We start from the raw sequence: 25,315 nt of genomic DNA on the forward strand, positions 1-25,315 counted from the left end.
CAGGAACTGCAGCAAAATGGAAGGAAACTGGGAAATGAGATTCACCCGAGCATCTGAGTGGTAGAGATTAGTACTGCATTTCACACAGCCTGTGTGATCTACAAATCTTAAGGTAGTTGGTACAGATGAAGAATGGGCAATGCTTAACAGAGGGGAGCTGTCTCAAATTCAACTGTGAAAGCCGAACGCCTGGATACAAGAGACTTTGGCCTTTAACCAACTATGAATGTAGGTCTGTATTCCATTCCTAGACCAGCTTGTAACTAGGATTTTGCCAATGAAAATAACCCTTGAGTAGTCAATATTATGTTCTCTGCTCACAAAACATTGCAAAGGATGCTGTAGTTAGATTTTGCCTTGTCAAAAACACTATCACTACTAGCTTTTCAATATTATTATTTATTTATGAACTAAACGTTAGTAGTTCTCTAATTTCTTAGTTTAATTTCAATGATTTGAAAAATAGCACTGGAAGTTAATGTCTAATACCATAGTTTTCACTTTCAACCATGAATTCCTTGCAACAAATTTTCTGCAATAAATATACTATTACAGGAAACTAGCATTTCTCTGCATCCATGTATTATCTTTTGATAAGGGGAAAATCTCTCCCCCCCCATTTGCAATATATTGCTTGTTTGTTACTATGCTAAAGTTATAAGTTGTAAAAATAAGAACACTGATACAATGCAATTTACTGAAATTTTAATGGATCTGATAAAAAAAGTCCATTTTATTCTTGCATCTTCTCAATTGTCTCTTCCTTGTATTTTCCTTTCTCTTTTCCAACCTGGCGAGACTTCGCTTTGCGTTCCAAGATCTTTTTGCGATCTTTGTCCAGCTTTAATCTTGTGATCACCACCTATAAAGCCAAAGCAAATACTTTATTTTTCCTTAAATCTTCCAAGGCATCTCAGTATGAATGATTAGCTACATAAGTGATTTATAGAATAAATACCATACTTATAGATTTGTTGCTCATTTTTAAAAACATTGCAGTTATGTCTTGCATTACAGCTTGTCTGGGAGATAGTTTGTGGCTCTCTTTTTAGCTTAACTACCCTAAAACTACCCAGATTTTCCTCTGTTAAGCAAAGCAATTGTTAGGTAAAACATCACCACATTGCTTAGCAACAGCAGTTCTGGTTACCCCAGTTGCAGTCATTAGGCAAAGACTTCTCTTCCGCCCCGCCCTGCCCTGCCCTGCCCTGCCCTGCCCTGCCCTGCCCTGCCCTGCCCTGCCCTGCCCTGCTGCTCTCTCAACTACCCCCGCCCCCCACCTTCCCTTTTGGCCATCCTGCACTCAACTGCTTTCACTGACTTTTACTCTCTCCAACTGAGGTGGCATGGTAGGTGTTAGGTAGCCTGCCTTTGTCCCCTCCATCTCTGCCCTCTTGATTGCCCTGCCCTTTGCTGCTGCCACCACCTATCATGCCACCTGTATCAATCTATATCATCTTCTCCCACTGCCGAGAAAGCACACCTGGCCAAGTTTTTAACTGAAAATAATGCACTTGATGGAAAACTACATTAAGTGAAATGCAGAAGTGGATCAATATTTAGTCAAGGAACAAAACATGGAAATAATGAATTTAAACAAAGTCATATAAAAGACACAAACACAATATTCTCTTGGGATAATCTTTAGCATGTTATAGTCTGAAACTAACAAATTTCTCAATTATGAATTTCTAGAGGAATATAGGAAATGATTATTTTCAACTTCTGAGGTCCATATAAGAGATTTATTTCAAATCTCTATTATAAAGTATGATTCCAAGAAGTAAAAAAAAAGCAGAATGACATGTACCATGTAAACTGACAGTTCACTTAAAAACAAGTAACTATTTTAAACATGCTAACATTTTTAGAATATAGCAGTTCTTAAAACGTTGGCATGCACAGTTCTCTGAATACTAAGAAATTTATTGTTTTTACTCTTCCTATTTTATTGCAAAACACCCCAAATAGTGATATTATAAACCTATTGTTACTCTCTCCCTGTTATTTGAATTATGTATTCAGTTTCTTATCATGGGATTTGAAATACCGTGTTTCTCATATAATAAGGCCGGGTCTTATTTTTTTTTGAGCCCCGAAAAAATGGCTAGGCCGTCTTTTCGGGGGGTGACTTAATTCCCCCCCCTTGCATCTTCGGGTGGGCGGGCGGCGATGGCTTGGATGTTGACCTCGGCATTGGTGGGGCACTTCGTATCAGGGTCAACACAGGCAGCACCATATCCGGGTGTGCAACAAAAGGACTTCCTAACGGCAAGCCCCCCCCATTTCACATGTTTTAATATAGGCCTTAATTTGGGGGGAGCGGCTTAATTTCATTTCATGCCTATAAAACATGCTGGAACTTCCTATTGGGGGAGGCCATACTGTTGGAGAAACAGGGTAGATGGCATTAGTTTAGAGATACAGAAAATTTAAGGAATACAATGATTTGGTTAAAAATGTGTCAGTGCAATTGTAGCATTATAATTTCTGTAAACAAAAATAAATTAACCAAAAAATGTATTCTTGCTGGGTTTTCTCAACCACACAAGCATTTTTCAGAGATAGAACATATTAGTCAGTTTCTTCCTCTAATAGAAACTGTTTGCTGCTTGGGATACATTCTTATCTGATTTTTACTAACTACATTTTCTAGGAATACGTTGCTGATAAATTAAGTCAAGAAAACACATTAGCATGTCCTTCCAAACATATTTAACATAAAAAAAGAAAGCTGAAGAGAGAACAGTAATATTTCCCATTAACAAAAATTCCATTGCCTGAAATATGCTTTTTAAATACAGAAATTGTAAATTTAAACAGTTATATTTTACAAGCCATTTCTTAGATCAAAATAATATCTAGAAATTAAATCATGGTACAAACCAACTTTATCTTTCTTTTACCTACTCTTTGCCTCACAGTCAATGTTTATGCAACATCTAAAATTATTTTTTGTTCCAAATTTTATCTGGTTTAATACATTAAACAAGCCCGTATTATGGTTTATTATGCCTTTGTACAACTTTCTATTTCAATGCATTCGTTTTTGAAATTAGTAATAATAAATATTATAAAATGTATGTGTAAATAATCATCTGAATAAAACTCACCTTACTAGGGTGAATGCCCACATGTACAGTTGTGCCATTAGCTTTCTCACGCTGTACACGCTCAATGTAAATAACATACTTCTTTCTATATACCTGGACTACCTTGCCAATCTGTTGTCCTTTATAATGGCCCCGAACAACCTAGAAATAAACATCAGTTATTCTTTAAAATATTAATTTTAATATACTTAAAATTGAGAATTTTAACAGCAGGAAGTGCAAGAATCCTAGCATTCTAACATTTCATACACTCATAGTAACCAGACTAGTTGTAATTGTGAAGCACTGCAGACTTGAAGGCAAGAATACTGTATGTTTTAGATGGAGCAAATGTTATCACCTGTTTACTATTCATTAAAACAGTTGTGGATCAGATTGTGGAAGCTGGGAATGGAGTGGAAGAAAGAGCAGATATAAACAAAGACACAAGGGTTGGCAGTCTTAACATAAATAGCAAGTTAACCCAAGCAACAAAAAACCTGGGAAGGAAGATTTTAACTCACTATGAGCTTAGTATAAATAAATTTGTTTTCTCTGCTGCAGTACCTGCCCTATGTAACATTCAGATATCCCCAATCACCTTAGCCTTATAGAAGGATGTTAAAACCTGGGTCTTCCACAAGTCATAGGGAAGCTCAATTTATATGATTTATGGACTTGTTATGTAGTGCTTTGGTTATTTTCCCTCCCTTTGTATTGTATTATTTTAATTGTTTACAGTTTCTATTATTCATAGAAGAAAGGGAGTGTTTCACATACTTGTACTTCATCATCCTTTCGGATGGGCATAGAGCGAACATTGTACTTCTGTCTCAATTCTTTGGACAGGGGTGAAGACATAATCTTCCTCCGAATGTGAGATGGAGCATTGAAGTGCCGTTTGCGATTTTTGCTGCGATCCGAAGTCACAAATGGATTGAACTTCATTTTGACTGGAGAAAACACACATTATGCAATTAAGTACTCATTGAGAAATATATTAAGATTACAACTGCCAGTTTGCTTCCAGGTGCAATTCAAGGTGCTGGTGGTTTTCGTTATTAAAGACCTTCATAGTTTAGGACTGTCTTCTCCCAGTTGTTTCTACCCATCCAATTTGGTCCAGCAGGCTGGACATGTTGCAGGCCACATCCACCAAAGAATGTCAGCTGGTGTGAACCAGGACAAGTGCCTTCTTGGCCATAATTCCCGCCTTCTGAACATTTTCCCTTTAGAAATCAAGATGACTGCAATCATGTTGGCCTTTTGTAAGACTATGAAAGTTGTGTGGCTGGGCTTCAAGTGTGTTTCTTGGCATATTAACATACATGGCAATAGTTCTAATTGGCAACCATATATATTTATTTTATTTTAACTGATTTTGTTTCTACATTTTAGGATGTACGCAGTCCAGAGTCACTTGAGATGAAGGGCTATAAAAATCAAGTAAACAAATGGTAAGACCAACTGGAATTTGGGCAGATATAACTGTAGTATTTTTAAGCCAAGAGTATATTATTGTCAGACTATGTATCACCTGTATCTATGGGAACCTGAAGCTACATTTGCATTTTGGACATAAGGGTGGGGACATGACAACAGAATGCCAGCTTATAGAACATACAAAAATTGTATTTTTTTTCCTGCTCTAAAGATGTCCTACAATGTGCCCTCTATATAAGTCTGAAGTTTATGAATCTTCAGTGTAGTATTTCTAACTATTAAGGTAACCAATAAAATCATGAAAGACCTTATTGTCTTTGGTAGACTATTATTCTACATAACCTTCATATTATATTTGCAGTTATCTCTCTTAAAGTAAAACGTTCAGAGTTACCTGAAAACAACCTATATATAACTGACAAAAAAATCCTAAAGAGAAGTATTCATAGGTTTCACTATGTTCACAATACCTTACTTCTTTGTAAGCTTTTTGTTAAGACAGGGGTTCCCAAACTTGGCAACTTTAACCCTTGTGGACTTCAACTCCCAGAATAGCTGGCTGGAGAAGTTGCCAAGTTTGGAGACCTCTGTGTTAAGATATTAAATATTGCAGCAGTCTTAACGATCCTCAAATAATTTTAACACTTTCATTAGGGCGACTAGCAGAGGAATTTTGAAAAAGAGCTCATTTTCCCAGTATCAACTTGGAAGGGGGCGGGGGAATAAGTATTGAAATGAAAAACACCAAGGCACCTCAGAACGATTCGAAGTTACTGTTCTAAACTCTCGTCTTGCTGAGGCTGAACAACAAACAGCCTTTACGTCTACACTGAATAACATAAAACTTTGTCACTTTAAACGCACACCGATCAGCATACATTAAAATGCAATTTCGTTGCATTCAGCTCTCAAAAGTTAACCATTATGCACATATCCACACACGCGACAGAGAAACATCACAGTCTCGTTCGAATGTATACATATACACGGCGAAGATATAGGCTGTCATTCAAAGAAGACCCTAGCAGCAGCTTGAAGACAACATGCCCTGGCAACCTGCACAAGGGAACACATTTTACCGGGCCCATCAGATATTAGTAGGCCCCCAAGGAGGGAAGAGATCGGCGAACAGAAGGGCTGCCGTAGAAATGACGTTCTGAAGTTTCTACTGCTTCAAATACAGGAGCGGCAACAAAAGACAATCCGCTTTGTGCACTCCTTCACAAATCACAACGGAGAATCTACCGCCAACGAACGGATGACAACGGATTACAAAAACCCACCCCTTCCATTTAATCTTTACCTGCCGCTTGATCGGCTATGGCCGCCCGGAAAGAGCTTGCTCCTGCTTCCGCCGGGTCTTCGTGAGGTCCCCTCGAAGTCTCGCGAGAATTGCCCCACCTCTGAGAACGTTTTGAGCAGAAAGATTGTGTGGATCGGCGCCACCTGGCGTCCAATGCGATGTAATGGCAAGTGGTGCTGGGCGTCTCAATTCCTGTTATCAAATGCAGTCCTCCCTCCCCTCCCCCTTTCCCTATTCAGGCTCATATCCTCCTATTCACCCATTCATACTTTCTATTTGCAAAAGCCGCATCCTACTTATTAATTCATTCCACTTTCACCCATTCCATTCTTAAGTTCGCCCATTTCTTGTGACTGTCCCCCTCCTTTCAACGTTCCCCATATTTAGGACTCAAAAGCTTTCAGGTAAAGTTCTCACTGGAGGGTGTACCCGCGGCGCGGTGGCGGCGGCGGGATTCGTGGTGACGAAATGGAGACGACTACAACGTTTCTCTTTCTTTCACAAATGTGAAGGCTCCCTCTCAAATTGCGAGGCGTTGTAAAGAGATTCCGTGCGTTTGAATCGGATCGTATTCATTAGGCGCACTTTCCAGTTTGGGAGCGAGAAAAGTCTCAACCGGATCCAAGGAGGCAAGCGTGGATTGACTGTACAAATAATATATGATTACTATAATACAGACTTGGCATGAGCTCTTGCCAAATTCCTAGGAACAGCTCACCTGCATTTTCATACAGATTTTAACCAACAACGAATGAAAACGGAGATGGCTGACAGCGACTTTACCACATGAGATTAGGAATGTTCATTGATAGTTCCCCCGACTATCGTAATGGCATCATACCTTGAGCAAATTAACTTCTTTTAACAGTGGTACTTAAAAACGCCACAACACGTAACTAATATTTTCTTGCAGAATTAGCACTGAAATACAGGTTCTCCCAATATAGGGAAATCTAAAACTCACTGCTGCTCTAATAGACATGTTGACTATTAGAGACTAAATCACACTACTGCATGAGTGCAAAAATAAAATAAAGCTTTCTTGAAATTTAGCAAAAAAAGAAGAAATTTCAATTGGTCTTCTTAATATTAGGTGTTTATCTTGCATTTATATTTTTTCTTAATGATAAAAAACAAGATCTGAAGCAAAACAACACTGCTGCAACAGACCAAACCTTCCACCTCAAAAAGACCCATTTTCTCATACACACACACACACACACACACACACACACACACACACATACATATACATATACATATACATATACACACATATATATATATATATATATATATATATATATATATATGGGGAATATATATGGATGAGGAAAAAATCTAAAGTTAAAATTTCAAGATAAGAAAACTATCTTTTCTATACCTGCAACAAAGTAAAAATAGACATGTTGAGCAAACTGGAGGAGCGTGCATTTCTGCAAGTTTGTCTGACTAACCTATTAGGATTTACTTCCCCCAAAAGAACCATAGAACAATAGATAAAGGTTTTTTGGCCCAAAGCAGTTTAATAACAGCATATTGATTTGACACTTTCAAATTTTAAAAGGTCACCCTTAAAAGACCACATGGTATTCTGACAGCAAATAATGACTGTTTGCAAATTGTAATATCAGTAATCTTACTGTTTCTTTTTAAAGGTACAGAGAAACTAAAGAACACATCATTTGTTTCCATCTTAGGTGATATAAAATGTACAAAGCATTCCCAAATTATGAGTCATACTGTATATCAAAAGAGTTGTAGTTATGAAAATCCGTGGGTTCTATTGAAAGCCCCTATAAATCAATGCCAACACCATATAAAAAAGTATTAATTTGCATGATATTTGCCTTATCACTTTGTCCTCACATTCACCTGCAGAATGGAATAAACAATTATTTTATACTCAGAACAGATACAAAAGAAAATGTTCACACACAAAATATGTTTCCTTTTATACAGTGTAGTATCTAACTCTTAAGAATCATCAAAGTAGGTGCTTGCCTTTAAGGCTGCTAGTTTCACAAATGCTTGGAAATTAACATTTTAAACATGAGCAGGTTATTGTCCAATGTCTTGACTTCCAAAGATAAAGACAACTTACTGCATTTCCAATATTTATTGAAGACACACCTCTTTTTTAAAATGATACTCTTCTATTCAATTGGAGTATTGACCAAATATTGTCTTCATTGCTTTTCCTTTAAATTAAATTTTTTGACCTGGACAGCTGAACAATCTATATCATTTAAAAAGTAAGAGAGAAGTCTCACAAGTACAAAAACATATACTGTATTTTTCAGACTATAAGACGCTCTGAACTATAAGATGCACTTAACTTTTGGGGAGGAAAACAAGGGGAAAAAATCTGCCTCTGCCTCCCAGCAATTTGCCTCCTTGCAGCAAACAGCCAGGTCAGCTTCAGCACGAGCAGCTGATTGGCGGTTGGATCTGCCTTGCGGAATACCTACAATCAGCTGTTCGAGTCTGCAGGGATCACAACCGCCTACTGCCATCTCCGTGCGCCCTATTTTTGGCCTCTGCATGCCCCATTTTCGCCCTCCGCACATGCTGTGAGGCATGCGGAAGCCGAAAACAGGACGCACGGACACTGAAAACAGGACATGTGGAGGCTGAAAATGGGGGGGCGTGGATATGGCGATAGGCGATGTTGATCCCTGAAGACTGGAACAGCTGATTGTCAGTATTCCAGGAGGCAGATCCAACCGACAATCAGCTGCTCATGCTAAATCAGGCTGTGCTGAAGCTGACCAAGCTGTTTGCTGCAAGCAGGCAAATTGCTGGGAGGCAGAGGCCGAAGGGTAGAGGCCAGCGGGCAGGTAGGGCTTTGACAACATTTGCTGTATAAGACATGCAGACATTTCCACCCACTTTTTTTTGGGGGGGGGGAGTGTGTCTTATACACTGAAAAATACGATAATCTGCCTTATTTACAAGTGAGACTTAATTATACTCCTTCATTTTTTTCTAACTGTTTCTATTTTTTAGGCCACTTCAATGATAAAATGTTGTTGGAAATAACTAAAAATATTTTAACCTTCCAGAAGGATAAAAGAATTACTGTCATCTTTTGACTAACTGTGCTAGAGAATCAAGTCCTGGGAAGATTAAACCTTTTAAATGGTCTCCCAGGATGAGTTTCTTAGCTGCCCGAAAGATAACAAGATCATAGGTTCTTGGTGTCTATTCATCTGGAAAATACATAATGCATAAAGGTCAATAGACTGTTCTGAACATCTGGACTAGTTTTTTTTAAAAAACAACAACAAAATGTTATTGAAATCAATATTATTGTTCAGTAAAAACAGTGCAGCTAGTCCTTGAGTTACGATCATAATGGAACCTGGTCATCACAACCATAAATCATGAGTCGTAAAACAAATGATTTGGTCATAAAGCGGCCACTGTGGTCAATAAGACAACACCAGGGTCACTAAGCAAACCAATGGTTCACCCTCAATATGGTTTTGCCAAAAATTGAAAGTAACTTCCAGGTTTTGGACAAATCATCATAAATGCAGTCATGTGACAGTGGATGCCGCAAATGCGGCCATGCCACCAAACGCCCGAAGTTTAGTCACGTGTTTGCAGGGGGGACCCTATCACTGGAACTTTGAATATGGGTCATAAGTAGTTCCAGGGTGGGTCTGTTGTAACTTCAAGCAGTTGCTAAACAACTGGCTGTAAGTCAAAGACTACTTGTACTGTATGATTGTCCAGTTCTATAATTCTTGGATAAAATCTAAGTTACAGAACTAAAAACTTGCCCTGAAGTCGCCTTTTGAGATTTTGAAACATAATTATACCAATGAGATCTATCAGATCTAATTGTAAAACATAAAATGACAATATATCCTCCAAAACACTGAATGAGAATAGTACATATAAAACCACATCCCCTTGCAAATGATGCTAATTTTCAAAGACTATGATTGATTGTTTGGGAGGTTTATTTGTTTCTGCACCCTTATGTTTCCAGCAGCTTTTGTGAACTGAAATGATATGAAGAAAAATCAACAGCTGTGGGCTCTTTCTTCTATAATTCTTCTCACAAGAGTAGGCTGGAGATTGCTTTGTTACTGCATCTTCCCTAGTTGGATCTTTTTCCAGGCTTCAGAGGCTGTAAAAATGCAGGAGTCAAGAATCCCAGCCACAGTAAATGTTCCACCAATGATGGCACAAATCTGAAATGGATAAAGAAGAAGGAACCTTTAAGTACTGTTCGCCTTCCCTGCTCTCCCCTCCACAAGTCTCAGAAAGACCTCTGGCATACATCGGCTTGGTTTTTATTAAGTGTTTAGTGCAGGAGTCACCAAACTTGGCAACTATAAGACTTGTGGACTTCAACTCCCAGAGCTGGCTGGAGAATTCTGGAGTTGAAGTCCACAAGTGTTAAAGTTGCCAAGTTTGAAGACCTCTGGTTTAGTGAAACATGCCAGATGCAGTTAATGTAAGTTTAATAATGAGATGAATAAAGATTCAAACCTTTTGTTAAATACGGTATAAAACACCTTAGTGTTGTAGTGTTTTTTTCTGAGTTCTTCAGATCGTAGTAAACATTCCCCTTAAAAAATTCACCAATGGGTGCTTCTCAATCCCTTTTCTACCTTTTATCTTGTTCTTCCTGATTACGTTAGAACCACATTAGGTTGGGATCATGTCATTTTAGTGTCCACTATTGGACAACATAGCATGAAGAATCTTCCCCACTAATTGCCCCATTTATGCAGAAAACTATACTGGGGTGATACTTGTGGCCCATTCTGCTTTCCTCCTTTCCTTTCCTCCTGCCATTGTGGCTGCTTCAAGTTACAGCTGTCTAGCGTTGTTCAGATTATTTGAGTAGCATTCTTTAATCACTATTTTAGGAATATAGCGGACTAAACTCAAGTGTGCCTCACTCTGGGTATAGGGGCATAGGATTCCTGTGATGCAAGACTGTGTAATCCTATGCACATTTGCTGTCTGTGGCTCCAATGTAATTTACTTCTGGGTAGATATTATAGCAGCCTTCTTCCAACTGGATGCCCTCCAGATATGTTAGTCTCCATCCCATTAACTGGATGGGTATTATGCTGATTGTATCCATCAGGATACTAAGTTAGGAAGATGCTTTATCTATTCGGGCTACATATTAAATTTGATGAAAACATTATCGTTCTTGTACACAGGATATGTAATACTAAGACTGCTACCTAAAAGAATAATTATTCAATTGTGAAGGAACTAAGAATAAGATTACAAGTAGTACTTGACTTACAATAAAGTTTGTTTAGTGACCATTCAAAGGTACAGCTCCACTGACAAATGTAACCCATTAATATTTTTCACACTTGCAACGTCCCCATGGTCACGTGATCAAAATTCAACTGCTTGGCAACTGACTCATGTTTATGACGGTTGCCATGTCATGGGATCAGGGGATCGCCTTTTGCAGACTTCTTACAAGCAAAGTCAATAGGGAAGCCAGGTTCACTCAACAACTATGTTACTACCTTAACAACTGCAGTGATTTACTTAACAACTGTGGCAAGAAAGGTCATAAAAAACTGGATGAAATTCACTTAACAAATGTTTCACTCAAATTCTGGACTCAGTTGTGATTGTGACTCTCTGTATATAGAACTTCAATAGCAGTAACAGAAGCAGTGGGGGAGGAATTGCTCATTTTTGTGTGTATTTTCATTCAGATATTTGTGTCCAGTGAGCTCAGTGAGATAGAAATATGTTTCTGTTTAAAAAAAGGTTAATGCATTTTTCAAAACACAGCTAAAATTCTGGGAAATAAAAACCACAGAAAGAAATAGAAGAAACTGATCTATTTACTTCTTTTTGCAAAGTAAAATGTTTTCCCCCAACTACTCCTCTTAGTTCATTTACCCTGCCTTCTACCAAAAGTGATGCACTTTTTAGAGAATATAACAGCAAAATGAGTTCAACCAACACAAATCAGCTGACACAAGAGGTTTTAAACCACAAGATGGGAGAGGAGAAATACTTGATGCATCAAAGCAGGAAAGTATGACTTCACATTTCTAAACATAGGAAAAATATAATTCCATGTCTATTTAAAAAAAATGAAAGATGCCTACACACAGAGAATTCTCTGAATGGGTAGAAACAACTGGATTTCTTAGGATATCCACCATTTCACTTCAACAATTAAGGAGCTAGGACATTTATTACACAAAATGTCACTATCTCACTATTACACGAAAGTCAATAAACATGATCAGACAAAAAGGATATTCTGAACTATGTGCAGACACGAGTCACAAAAAATGTAAATAATATTCCCTGTTCCTCTTACGTTGAGAGAATGAATAATTTCTGCCCAGGCCAGAAGGCCATAGCCCTCTCTACAATCATGACTACTCCAATTCAAATCCAGGTCAATCATGATGCAGTAGGGAGTTGGGACAGCAAAAATGATGATGAGCTGCAAAGTAACTCTACTAGGTTTGAAAGGCCTGAGATAATAATTTGCCCTATGAGCCTACCCTAGATTTTGTCCTAGCAAAGAGGCTGGTTTTGGTCTGGGCTCGCCGTTGGAGTGCCCCGAGCTGGCTGATTTTGGGGCTAAGCCACCCCGTAGAGGTGGTGAAGAGGGGGGAGACTGCCAGCAGGGTTGAGGAGAGCCGCATCTCTCCTCCTCAGCTGGCCATTACTCCCTTTCCCGAAGGCAGTTGCAGCAGTGGTCAGAAATGGCCACCACAAACAAGAACTCGACCGGAAAAGAATGTGCAGGAGGAAGATAAGAAGTGAAAGTTTTGGCTGACCAGGTTAAATTGTAAAAGCAACCACTAAGGTACCCTGGAATTTAAACCTACAAATAAATAACATTGCTCCCAAAGAAGAGTCGGAAGCAGTGAAGGAAAGTGAAAAGGGAAAGGTTTGGCTTTTTTTTTCTTCTCTCTCCTTCCTTATACTGACAACTAGGAGACTTAAATAAGAAATCGGAAAAATCCGCTTTGACATCAGTAGGCAATTAAGCTGAAAATAAAACAAAATGCCAAAGGAATAATAAAGATTTCTGTACGCTAAAAAAATTTTTTTTCATAAGCAGGAAGGGAAAGAAAAAGAATAAGGGCAGGATCTGGAAGAGGGAGGAGACTGCCTGGAATTAAAAAGAATCTACAGTAAAACTTCAACAAGACTTCTAAAAGATACATTTTAACTGAAACTTTGTAACTAAACAGTAACCCCAGGAAGAGAAAATGAAAAAAAAGAGCAAAAAGAAACAGCTTGCGTGTATTTGGATTATTTGGTGATCTCTGGATTCTTGGTTATTACATTTGAATGACTAACATTAATCGGGTGGTTGTTTAAAAATTTATACAATGGCACCACTTCTGGATGAATTGAAAATGGAACTTAAAAAGTACAAAGAAGATGCACAAGAAGGGAAAGGTTCTTTTGGCTTCATTTTTCAATTCTTAGAAATGGAGATTTGGAACTATGAGAAACAACAAGAAACGCCTGCAAAACAAGAAGACTGGGACAAAGTAATGAACAAGTAATTTTATGTGGGGAAGAAAAAGGAAAGGGGGGAAAGAGAATGGAGAATTTAAGATTTAAAAAAACAACCAAAGAAAAGAAAAATAATTTGAAAAATAAGTATAATACTGGAAAGCAACAGAAAAGGGGAATACAGAAGAGAGAAATAGAGGTAGAGAGACAAGGGGGTAAAAAGGGGAGAGAGAAGAAGAGAGGGAAGAAGGAAAGGAAAAGAAGTTACAAAGGTCCGGAGCAAGATATAGAGAAACAGGACCTATTTAGAGATAATGGGTGAAAATCTAACTGAAAAAGGGATTCTGTAAAGGTACATAAGATGTATTGTTATATTAGTAATAGAAATAACTTTAGAAAATTGGAAACAATGTATGATTAAAATGAGGGATAAAATAGTGTAATTTAGTGAAATGTTTGTGAATAAAATAAGTGAAATAAAATAAATGAGAAAATTGAATTAGGAAGGAACGGGAACTTTTTAATTAGTTAATGTTTTATAAAAAATAAGTGAAGGGGGAGGGAATTAATTATGGAAAGCTTATAATTGTTCCCATGGAAGTATGATATTTAATTGAAAAGTAATATAAAGAAGTTAAGACTTTAATGAATATTAATATTAATGATAGAATTGAATTGGAATGGAATGTGTTGTTTTAATTACATACATTTATATTTTTTTCTTTTTTAAAGAATATAGTGTGTATTTTAAGAATGTACCAAGCAGAATCCGAATGGAAGTTATGTATTATATTGAATGTTATAACTTTAGGGTATATATTGAAGCCTAAATAAGAGTTAAATGGATAAACTTAAAAGATATAAAGGCGTCATACTCCAATCAGTAACTACAGGAGAAATTTTGTTTAATGAGAAAAGATAATAGATAATTGAAAGAGGACAGACAAAAAATATAAATACAATGATTTGAATTGAGATGAGATAACTAAAATAAAATTGAGAAAATTAAAAGAGGGGAGAAGCTATGCAGAAAATGTAAAATAGTAATAAGATATGGAATAGAATATAAAAATGAGCATGAACCTGAATTTGTGTCTGTACGAAGAAATGTAACCCGGGATTACGCTACTTTCAAAAAAGATGTTTTATTTGTATTTTTTTTCTCTTTCTGAAAACTCAAATAAAATTTACAAAAAAAAATAATAACTTACCGTTGTGATAAATCTGTACAAAGGCTGTCGCCTTTCTGTGTACTTCACTGTAATAGGGCTCAAATCATATCGAAACCAAATGGCTGGAATAATGCGTCCTGTGTGGCTGTATGCTACATATTCCTAAAAAAGGATGCATAGCAGAGAATAAATATATCTATATATATAAAAGAGACACCTAAGAATTCTGTATACATCTACTCTACTTTCCCTAAGATACTGATAATTTTTGAGATGTTTATTGGAATCCAAGTTAACTTTAAAGAGCAGGCCCTTCAAATTCATTTGGACTTAAACTAGTAATGATTTTTAAAGATTCTGATTTCACAGAGCCTACTCCACATATGACTACATCTTGATCTAACTCAATTATGGATATGACAAAATTAGTACCTCTTATGCAGTAAAGTCGCAGTTACAAATTTCTGGGCTATGAAAGAAAATCAATATTTTGAGATCCTGTAATTTTAAAGTAGCATTTTAATTCCTGAAGTTCAAAAGGCTAGAATGGCAAAACTTTCCAAAACTGGTGAATAATTGCATATTAAAAAGACCTTGAGAAACAATGAAGGGAATAGGAATAATACTTTAAAATTTTTTCCAGAACATAGCATTAAGAAATCAGGTAATAGGAAATCTGTGTAAAAGTACATTCTTTTATATGAGATTAGCTGGGTTGAAGCGAACTACATCCATTTTTAAACATTAGTTTTTATAAAAGGAAGCAAGTGCCCTGGATAGACAAAAAAATACCTAACTGATAGGAAGGATCTATATCCAAATCCATTAATTAAGCCATGCTTGAACTATATAAGACAGTTACTCACAAATCAGGAAGCAATGATTAGTCTATCAATTTATAGCCTATGTCAGTTTATCGAGTATTTACGGTATATATCTATCCTTTTCCATGTTTATCTGCAAATAATACTTTCATTGCCATGGAGTTGAAAATATATATTCAAATATTCATGTCTAAGCACTTCATCCACGTGATTAAGTACGCTTTTGAGCTGAACACTTTATTGGAGTAAACTGGTAAGTTTTCATTCCTATCATTTTTATTTCACTGAAATTCATACAGGTTAATTGTACTTCCAGCTTATTTTTTATTTTCTTTTTTTTAGACTTCCAGAAGAGGGTGCTATGTGTACTGTTTAAACAAATGCACATTGAAAGAGCAACAAGGAACACAAGACTGGAAAATAGTATTAAATCAAGCCTTTGAAGAAAGGGATGTAATATCTTTACCTTATTGGCTACAGTATATTGATATGAGTACCGCTGTTTGCCACTCATGTCTTCATACACAGTAGGAACGATCTTCAGTATATAATCATGAGAAGCAAGGGCTGTGTAAACAGAATACAATATACCCCTTTTTGAGAAACCAAAAATAACAGAGAGGCTCTTCTGTATAAATTTCAAAGTATTAATTTCTAATGGAAAATAATACACACTTAATTGTCCCAATTTTTTTCAGTATATAAGAATATATCTAATCATTTTTTTTTTGTAGACTGCCAGATGCTTTACCACACTCAGAAATTTTTCCAGTAAAACATGAAAATCTAATTTGACTACATGTTGAAAAATATTCTGGTTTGCTACTCTCAATCATCATATACATCAGAAAGTTTTCAATACTATCTTAACTTGTCCAATGAATTTGGGAATAGTATATAATTTTCCATATGTTCAGTCTTACCCACTTGTTCAATTTCAAAAAAAGCATTACATTTATGTCATGGATCATATTACTGTCAATGAAGGATCATCATATTTAAAGTTGAAGAAATCATCAGACAGTTTGAAAGGAAGCTGGATAGATATATCATGGGGTTTTGAAACATAATCTCATAGCAAAGATAGAAATACTATAGGACAGGGAAATAGTCTTTCAGTAACAGATAAATGGAATTACTATAGATCCAAACTACAATTAAAGTAGTCTAATTTATTATCTCCTATAAGTAAATATAGAGGAAGGAAATGCCAAGCAGAAAGAGATGTTGGCTAGGACCAGCCTCATTTCCTGATATACATGATTCTTAAAGCATCTCTTTGCCCTGGCTCCTTTTTATCTTTGTTTCTTTCCTTCGAACACACATGTACATACATGGAAGTTTTGCAAGGAGAGATCTGTGTAAAACTGGTAGCAAAATATCAGAAAGGAGTCTTGACAGCATCTTTTCTGATTAACTAATTTTATTAAAAGGCATAAACTTTGTGAACTGCAACTAACCTATGAAGGTCAATTCCAATAAGTCTTTTTAAGTTGGTATTAGAGACAAGTTTATAATATCTTCTTCAGGTATCATACATCTCTAAGAAACCACAGTAAACAGCAAATCTCTAGTTGTAGAAGCCATTAACAATATAAAACATCAAGAGATCAATTTTTCCCAACCTAGTGCTCTTCAGATGTAATTATGGATAATTCCCAGCATGGCCAGTGACTAGGCCAGCTGAGAATTATATACTGTATTCAAATGTATCTGAAGATTACCACTCTAAGGAAGAGGTTATAGATAATTGATTTGTGTCTCTTTTATAGCCTGGGAAATCAAGTCTGTTCATCCCAAATTTATTTCATTGCTTAAGACCATCAATGATACAAGTGTTTTTGTAAGCTTCTCCAATCATGAACATTATATTAATACAAAATTAATTGAACACCACAAATTATACATACGATTTGAACTGAGTTTGTTTGTTCCCTCCAGTGCATTGAATGCTCCATGAATATTCTGGACCTGATGAAAGAAACACCACAAAATATATTTTTGCATTAAGTATGTGTTTTTCTGTTCCCCAAAATAATCCTGTTCCATAAAATAATCCTTAAACAGATAAGAATAGGAAGTGAAAGGGAAGAAACCTCTTCAATTTTTATACCATTTTGTATTGATGCCATCATTCATCCTTACTTGGGAACATTTTTTTTGAATTTCTAGAGGCCTTGTAAAAGGTAACCGAAGCAACCGAAGCATCTCAACATATAACCGAAGCAACCAAAGCATCTCAACATATCTACAATACTTGGCATATATTAGCTAATTTTATAAAGTTAAATTCTGAGCATACAAAGATAAGTGAAGTATCAATTTCACCAAACTTAAATAAGTTTTTTTTAAAATGAAAATCCTTAAATATCAACTTTGATTAATGAAAGTCTTGTGCTTTATACAAAAGCAACAACTGACACAAGGGTAACACATATAAAAGGATGGTGCAGCTGGTTTTCTAAAGAGGCATTCAAATTATTAACACTATAAAAGGTTTGCCCTGCACCAAGTGGCACAACATCTACTGAAAGATTATGCAGAAACATGACCACAGCTCTGTTTTTGACAGAACTTCATTCATAGATGTGTCATCAGAACAGCTCATTGAGAAGCAGCATTTTTTAAAAAACAGAGCTAAAGCCAAGTAATGAGCTCAGCGAATCCATTACACTACAAAGACAAAACACTTTCATTATCAGGCCTGAAATATAAAACCAGGGAGAAGATTAATTTAGATTCAAGTTTTAGGATACCTATCTTAAGACAGTTTCTTTTTTTTTTTGAGCCTAACAGTCTGAGAACATTCCAAGAACCCCAACTAGCAATCAAAAGACACAATGAAAATCCTTACAACACATGGACAGATTCAACCACAGTTCTATTGGAAAACTGTGAGCATCCTAGACCACGCTAAATCAAAAAACACTAGGGAATTTCTGGAAGATTGGTATTAAGACAAATCTACTATCAATAGACACATAGAGCTAAACCATATGTACACATCATTCAAATGAGACAATAACAATCCAAGAAAGAAATGAAAAGACCAGTACAATACTCGCTGACAGCCAAGTAGAAATTGATACCAACAAACAAAAGAAAACAAATACCCTAATCAAGAAATTACAAGGATAAAAACCCACCCCACTAACACTGACAGGGCAAGCTCCTGTATAAAACTGGAGCAAGCCCCACGCTCACAAGCAATGATGAATGTTACTTAGTCAGGTAATGGAACATTTGCAAGCAATAAATCAATTAAGACAGCACCAAGGACTTCATCATTGAACCCTGAGCAACATATATTATCTTCTATTTATATTGATCTATGTTGCACTGGTCAGACTGTAGTACTTGCAATACTGTGTTCAGTTCTGTCATCACAATACAGAAATGATCTTGAAGAACTGGAAAATATGCAGAGAAGAGCAACAAAGGTGGTAAGACACTTGCAGACTAAATACTACAAAGAGCAACTCAAGGAATTGGGTGTGCTTCGTGTAAAGAAGAAGAAGAATAGGGAAAGACATGATAGCAGTTTTCCAATACATGAGGGAATGTCACAAAGATTGATTCTCTATAGCACCTGACAGCAAGATAAGAAACAAAAGATGGAAGAATTATATACAGATATCCAAACTTGAAGTAAGAAGAAATTTCCTGATTGTGAGAGGCTCTAAGCAGTGGAACAGCCTGCCTCCTAAACTTATGGATGTTTAATCACTGGATACTTTCATGAAAAGATCAGACAGCTATTTGTTTGGGATGGTCTGAAGATTCCTGTCCTGGACAGTGGAGTAGAATAGAAAACCTCCATAACCCCTAACAGTTTAACCTTACTACTGCATTTTTATCATATTTACCTCTGTTTCTGGACTTATCCTGATACTAAGATCCCCAATCCCGCACCTTTGTGTTGCAGATTGTGCAATGTTTCCCAACCTACTATACTTCTCTAGCTATGTTAGGAATGGAACTCCAAAAACTTTGGGAGTTGTACTCCCAACAGATTTGGAAGATGCTAGCTTGGGTGAGGCTGAGATAGAGCACAAGTGAAGATATGTGTTGTACTACAGTTAGATATAAGTGAATACCAAATTTAAAAAAAATACTAAACACCCTTTTTATCTTGTAGGATACTTATCATTCATTGAGTTATAAAGCATTAATAACCCCCCAAATCTACTGTTTGTCATAGCAAAAAACACAAACTATTCAAAACTATTTTTGAAACTATGTGTGATATAAAACACAGTAGCTGTCTAAATATACTGTTCACACAGAAACACACAACCAGAAGATACAAGAAACTATGGCGAGCCACCACTGGCCAATGCAATTAACCAAAGAATTCTCATAAATAAGCAATTTCTGAGGGACAAGAAGAATAGGAATCAATAACCAAGTAAATAATTCCAAATTGGAGCTTTTATAGTTGAAAGAATAAACCAGACTTAATATTAGCAAGGCCTATTTTTAACAGGTTGCAAAATAACATTCAGAAAGCATCCTGTTACATAAAATTATGTTTTTCTCATTTAAGTAATTTGTTTAGCTTTCATTTCCATGCAATCTTTCTTCTCAATTGTAAACATAGATCACATAATTGCATCAGATACTCCTAGCAGTTGTTTCTAGCAGACAAAGGAGACATGCACAGATGAGCTCATTCTTGCTGGCTGCATTGCACAAGTTGGCAACTCCTTGCCATTTACAAACAAATGGATTTCCATCTATGTAGTAGGCATGAGTTGGTAAGCACCCTTCCTATAGCTGGAAAGAAATTGACCATACATAGGCATTTTTTCTGATGCATTCACCTGTCACAACAGAAATAAACTAGTGTATCAGATTGAATAGAAATGCCTAGCATTTTGCTACACACAACCATTTAACAAGATGCACAATCTTCTTCAGAGCTGTAGATCTCAGAACTCACCTTCAGCTTGTCACCAAAGGAGAGTTTGTGGATGACATGGGTCATATCAGGATTCTGAGGCTGTGCAGTGGCACTATGTGTTGATACATGAAAGTTCCCTGGAACCTAAAAGAAAGCAAAGTTCAGATTCTGTTGTGCTTCAAACCATCAGCAACCAATGTTTGATGTGTAATCTGAAACTTCAAAGTCCCTGGAAAGATCAGCAATGACTACAAATGCTTGAAATGCTTATACAATTAACCCCCACCCCCTTTAAATGTTCATAATTATAATTTAAGAGCAAAAAAACAACAACACTGCAGTGGATTCTTTTAGGTTTTGCAACTAGTCAACAAAGAAACTAGCTAATATGAAAAACATGGTAAAGAAAAAAATAATCATACTCTTATCAAGAAAAATATTTACATGGCAAAATGAGCAAGAGTGATAGCATACCATTTTTAGGCATATTCTAACATGAATTAATAGGTAGTACAATTTCATAGCCTGTGGTGCAAACAGGAGGCATGAGTTGGCTGTACATCTTTATTCTACCAACAACGTGCTACACACTCCTTTTCCTCCACCCTGTGGACTCACAGGTTGCCGTATAAGGCTGGATTATCTAATGCCACTCCACCCATCCCATGAAACAGGTCTGGTTTTTCATAGCTGCTAGTAAATGAAACTGGGGCTATCCCACTCCCGTCCCGAGAGCTGAAGATCCTTGCTCTTTAATATCACGATGTTTCTTCCCATCAGGGTGCCATTCTTTATGAGCTAATAGGTCCTTGGTATAGAAGGCAGCATTGTACTACTTAAGGTTACAGTTCTTTGCCCTGTGGTGACTCATAAACCAGAAGATACAATGTTTTGATGAGAAGAGAGAAAAAGCAACAGGCAGACTTGTTATGCTCTTCAGAAAGTCGGAATCAACTCGAAAGCACTTTAAAATTCTACAGTAACATTATGAACTGAAGAACCAAAAATTGAATCTATCAATATAGCATTATTTCCTCTTTCTGTCATACTCTTTGCCTCAGTAAATACTACTGTGTTGCCCCGAAATAAGACCCTGTTTTATTTTCTTTTGGGCCCCCAAATAAGCACCAGGTCTTATTTTCAGGGGATGTCTTACTTGCTTACCTTAGGACCACTGCAGTCAGGCCTCCCATGCCCTGACACCTGTCATGCCATTGCCTGACTTCTTTTGCGGCTGCTTGCAGCTGCTTGCAGACAGATGCCACATGGCTTAGCACACTGGAGCTACTCCTCGCAGCAGGAGGCTGCATGGTGTGTTGCAATTGCATGCGTAAGTGACAGCACTGGCACAGTGAGCCCTGCGGCCTCCTGCTGCAAGTGGTGACACTGGCGCAACACGCCTTTCAGCATTTTGCCACAAGTAGCGGCACCAGTGCGACAAGCCATGCAGCTTCCTGCCGCGAGTGGCAGCATCGGCATGATGTGCCACATGGCATCTGGCCACAAGTAGCCGCAGAAGAAGTCGGGCAGCAGCAATCCTAAGGTAAGTGAGTGGGGCTTGCATGGGGCAGCTCTACACCTGCTCTAGCTTGTTTTTTATTCATGTGCCTCACCCCACCTCGTACAACCAGACGGTGGGCAGGGCTTAACTAGAGCTTATTTTGGGGGGTAGGGCTTCTATTAGACACAGGCGTGAAAATCAGGCTAGGGCTTCTTTTTGGGGTAAGTTGCATTTTGGGGGAAACATGGTAATTTTTTTCCTAAATTTCTTTAGAATTTGGGCTGCTGCATTTAGCCAAAATAAATTTCTAGTTTAATTGATTAAAGATGTGTCCTGCAATTAATTATACATTACATTTTCTAAAGTATTTGTTTTAATGCAAGCAATTATCAAACTTCAGGTTAGATCAAAATTCTTAGAAAAACATTTTCTCTTTTCGGAAGGAACAAAGAATGTTTCACCAATGATGTCTGGTTGCATACATACTTTTGACAACAAAAAATTGCAAGCTTTTTTCATCTAAGTTGTTGATTTATATGCACATATAAATGGGTAACAATTCTAATTGTGACAGTGTATTAGTAACAGTTTGTTGTTGCTGCTATTTAAAGTAGTCTTAAAGCTAATCATTTAATTATGAAATCATTATTATTATTGGCATATGGGATTGTTACAGTAGTCAGGAGACTACAATGCTACTGAAGATTTGTAGTTTGTCTGCCTGCTTACCAGTTCTGTTAGGTTCACACTTGTGTGTTTCCTACAGCGTGGCATAGGAAAGCAAACTAGCTTTGCGCTAGAAAGATAAGTGGCTCTTCCTGTAGCAGCATCCAAGCCCCTGTCTTCCCTGAAGCCACTTTGCAAACAGGTGCCATAGTCCGGGAGGTTCAGAACTGGCAGGAATTTGACTGCCTGCATGAAGCACCAACTCATCACCCCACTGAAGTAGTACCTATTTATCTACTCGCATAGAACATGCTTTTGAACTACAAGGTGGGCAAAATCTAAGATAAGTGATAGCAGTTCACCCTATCATGCAGAGCCAGGGATCAAACCGCTGGAGCAGAGACCATCTCCAGTTTCATTAAACCACTCAGCCAGCACACCTCTCATTATGAAATCATGTGAAGGTATTAAAAGAACCAAAAGTTGGAAGGAACCATTTAGAACATCAGATTTAACCCTTCTTAATCCAGGAATTCAAATTACAGCAGGGGCGGCCATCCTTTTGAACCTCAGGGACCACCAAACTCATAATTTAAAAACCCACGGACCATTAATATGAATTTTGACTGACAGTGGCTTGCTAACGTTGGTAGGAAAGTCAGCCCCATATTCCAGAGCTGCAGTAGTCACAGGACTGACCCTTTGGTCGTCCCAGAGCAGCTGCTCCTCCACCCAGGTGCACCGGCCTGCCATGGATTGGATGAGCTGCTCCGGGATGACCAAAAAGCCGGTCTTGTGACTACTGCGGCTCTGGAATATGGAACCGACTTTCCCATCAACATCAGCAAGCCACGCCAGGGCGGATTTCCTGCTCCCGCCATTGGTCTTACCTTGCTCTACTCAAGGTAAGATTTGCACTCGTCTGAAGGATGTGGGGCAGTGGATGGGCAGGCCATGTGGGTGGCTCAGCCTTGTGTTCCTGCGTAGCCTGGATTAATTGTTTTGGGGAAGTGTTTGGGGGGTCATTTCTCTGCAGACCACCAAAATTTTCTCGCAGACCACCTGTGGCCCCCAGCCCACTAGTTGGCAGACCACTTAATCAAAGCATTCCAGTCTAACTCTTGCTTGAACAGACCCAGTAAAAGTAATCCCATCTTATCTACAAACTGATTCTTCCATCAAATTTTGTTGAAATTTATTATAACATAAAATAAAAATAGAGACAAATATAAAAAGGACATAGGGGAAAGAAAAGAAGTGGGAATGATAAGAGGTAAAGAAAAAAAGAAAGCAGTGACTTCCAACTTTTTTCAGTACGGTAGAGTACAAAATACAATTACAACCTCAACATTTTGCTTTATTTATTTAGCCAGTACAAAGTAATGTAATCATCAAGACCTAAATCATAGTTTCATTTTTTTTTCTTTTTAAGCATGAAGTCCAGAAGCAGTTTCAAAGATAGGTACCTCGCCTTAACATTCATTTGAAGTGTGCTTTCCTGTAATTGACATTCATGATTAACAGATCATGCCTTTTTTCCTGTAATTTTTTCAGATGTTTGAACAGTGTTACTTTATTTTTCCTCAGTCTTCTTGTTTCATTTTAAACATTCATAATTCCTCCCATTACTCTTCACTGAAGCTTATTTTTAGTTCCCCAGTGAACTACATCACCTTCTTCTGACTTTGTGCAGTTTGTCTGAATCTTGCAATGCCTAGACTTTAGATTGGATGGGTACCTAAAATGGGATCTGACTAATGCCCAATAAACTGGAATTACTACTGTCAGTGATTTTGGAAAGTATATTTCAAAATGAAAAGTGATTGTTCAAGACCAGCATGGAAATAAATGATGTTTATTAACAAGTTACTTCAAAATAGTAAGGATGGGATATTTTCTTGCTAAACGCCCTAATTGTTGCTTGAAACAGAAGAATAGGAAATCTACTTAACTGTAGATTGCTTCATCTTGTGGCAAAGTTCCATGGAATAGAGACACAAAATCAATTTTCTTAACAAGACTCTGATTTCCAGGATCCAAAGCTATATGAAAACTGTCAACCAGGATACTTATTCTGGAAGAAGTTCTGATTTCATCAGTTACTTCTGTATTATTATGAGTAAGAAAAGTTGGTTACCTATGCCATTAAGGGGAAAACTTGACACCAAACCTGTTTTTTCTTCATAGATGACAAATTTTATACCACATTCCTTTACAATTTGAGGGCCACTTTAAACAGCAGTATTTTTTCCGCAGTGGTATATGACCTAAATCGCAGTTCTTGCAGCACATTTAACTCTCTAGACATACAAGAGTTTCTTTGCAAAGGTTTTCAACATTTCCCCTGAATACTTTCAGTTTTACTTGCCTTGTTGATGCTGAAATGACCCTCAAATCTGCATCCATCGCCATTATTCAGAGGAACTTTCATTGAGTTATCAATATGGCCAACTTCATGTCTTCCCATTTCATCTTGAATATCTAATCCAATCACTACAGGTTGAAGACCAGAGTTAAAAAGAGGAAGAGAGAATTTATTATAAATAACTTAACATAAAGACATAGCTGTATTTCCCATTTTTATATGAAAGCAAAACTAGATTGGAAAATTATCATCATTAAATATTGAATGTTCCCCTAGTCTATGAACTCATAGAATTTAGTATTGTGTTAAATACTACCAGATGTACTGTATTTTTCAGACTATAAGACGCTCCAGACTATAAGACGGACCTAGCTTTTGGGGAGGAAAACAAGAAAAAAATATCTGCCTCTGCCTCCCAGCAATTTGCCTCTTTGCAGCAAACAGCAAACAGCCTGGTCAGCTTCAGCACAGCCTGATTTAGGACAAGCAGCTGATTGGTGGTTGGATCTGCCTCCTGGAATACTGATGACCAGCTGTTCCAGGCTGCGGGGATTG

General features: G+C 37.2%; 2 protein-coding genes across 4 annotated transcripts in view; both read right to left on the bottom strand.

Moving 5' to 3' along the window:
• Positions 1-688: 688 nt before the first annotated feature.
• Positions 689-5,871, bottom strand: RPL26L1 (ribosomal protein L26 like 1). Of its 2 annotated transcripts, none has more exons than XM_087924515.1 (4): positions 5,843-5,871; positions 3,873-4,045; positions 3,114-3,254; positions 689-862 (listed from the first exon to the last, which is right to left on the bottom strand). In XM_087924515.1, exons 2-4 carry the CDS (start codon positions 4,038-4,040, stop codon positions 734-736), a joined length of 438 nt encoding a protein of 145 aa, XP_087780641.1. In that variant the 5' UTR covers positions 4,041-4,045; positions 5,843-5,871; the 3' UTR covers positions 689-733. The 2 variants fall into 2 exon arrangements, with proteins under 2 accessions (XP_087780641.1, XP_026552168.1); XM_026696383.2 differs by having other exon boundaries at positions 5,839-5,871.
• A 1,473-nt stretch (positions 5,872-7,344) lies between these two features.
• The window catches only part of ERGIC1 (endoplasmic reticulum-golgi intermediate compartment 1), a 77,009-nt gene continuing 59,038 nt past the window's right edge, over positions 7,345-25,315 (bottom strand). For both annotated transcript variants that reach the window (XM_026696382.2, XM_026696381.2), the window contains exons 5-10: positions 24,764-24,888; positions 20,268-20,372; positions 17,236-17,296; positions 15,792-15,892; positions 14,541-14,663; positions 7,345-10,043 (exon numbers count right to left, since the gene is read on the bottom strand). In XM_026696382.2, coding sequence (XP_026552167.1) covers positions 9,936-10,043; positions 14,541-14,663; positions 15,792-15,892; positions 17,236-17,296; positions 20,268-20,372; positions 24,764-24,888 — 623 coding nt within the window. In that variant the 3' untranslated portion in view covers positions 7,345-9,935. The remainder of the gene's footprint in view (positions 10,044-14,540; positions 14,664-15,791; positions 15,893-17,235; positions 17,297-20,267; positions 20,373-24,763; positions 24,889-25,315) is intronic.

Source organism: Pseudonaja textilis, chromosome 2 (genome assembly GCF_049901715.1).
Source record: "Pseudonaja textilis isolate UNSWEBS1 chromosome 2, rPseTex1.2, whole genome shotgun sequence".
Taxonomy (NCBI): Eukaryota; Metazoa; Chordata; class Lepidosauria; order Squamata; family Elapidae; genus Pseudonaja; species Pseudonaja textilis.

Excerpts from the sequence above, each read along its gene's own strand:
- RPL26L1 (XM_087924515.1), bottom strand. The coding sequence starts at position 4,040 with ATGAAGTTCAATCCATTTGTGACTTCGGATCGCAGCAAAAATCGCAAA. Across the intron at positions 3,255-3,872 it reads GAAAGGATGATGAAGTACAA|GTTGTTCGGGGCCATTATAA; the intron begins GTATGTGAAACA and ends GTTTATTTCTAG. Across the intron at positions 863-3,113 it reads TGGGCATTCACCCTAGTAAG|GTGGTGATCACAAGATTAAA; the intron begins GTGAGTTTTATT and ends TTGGCTTTATAG.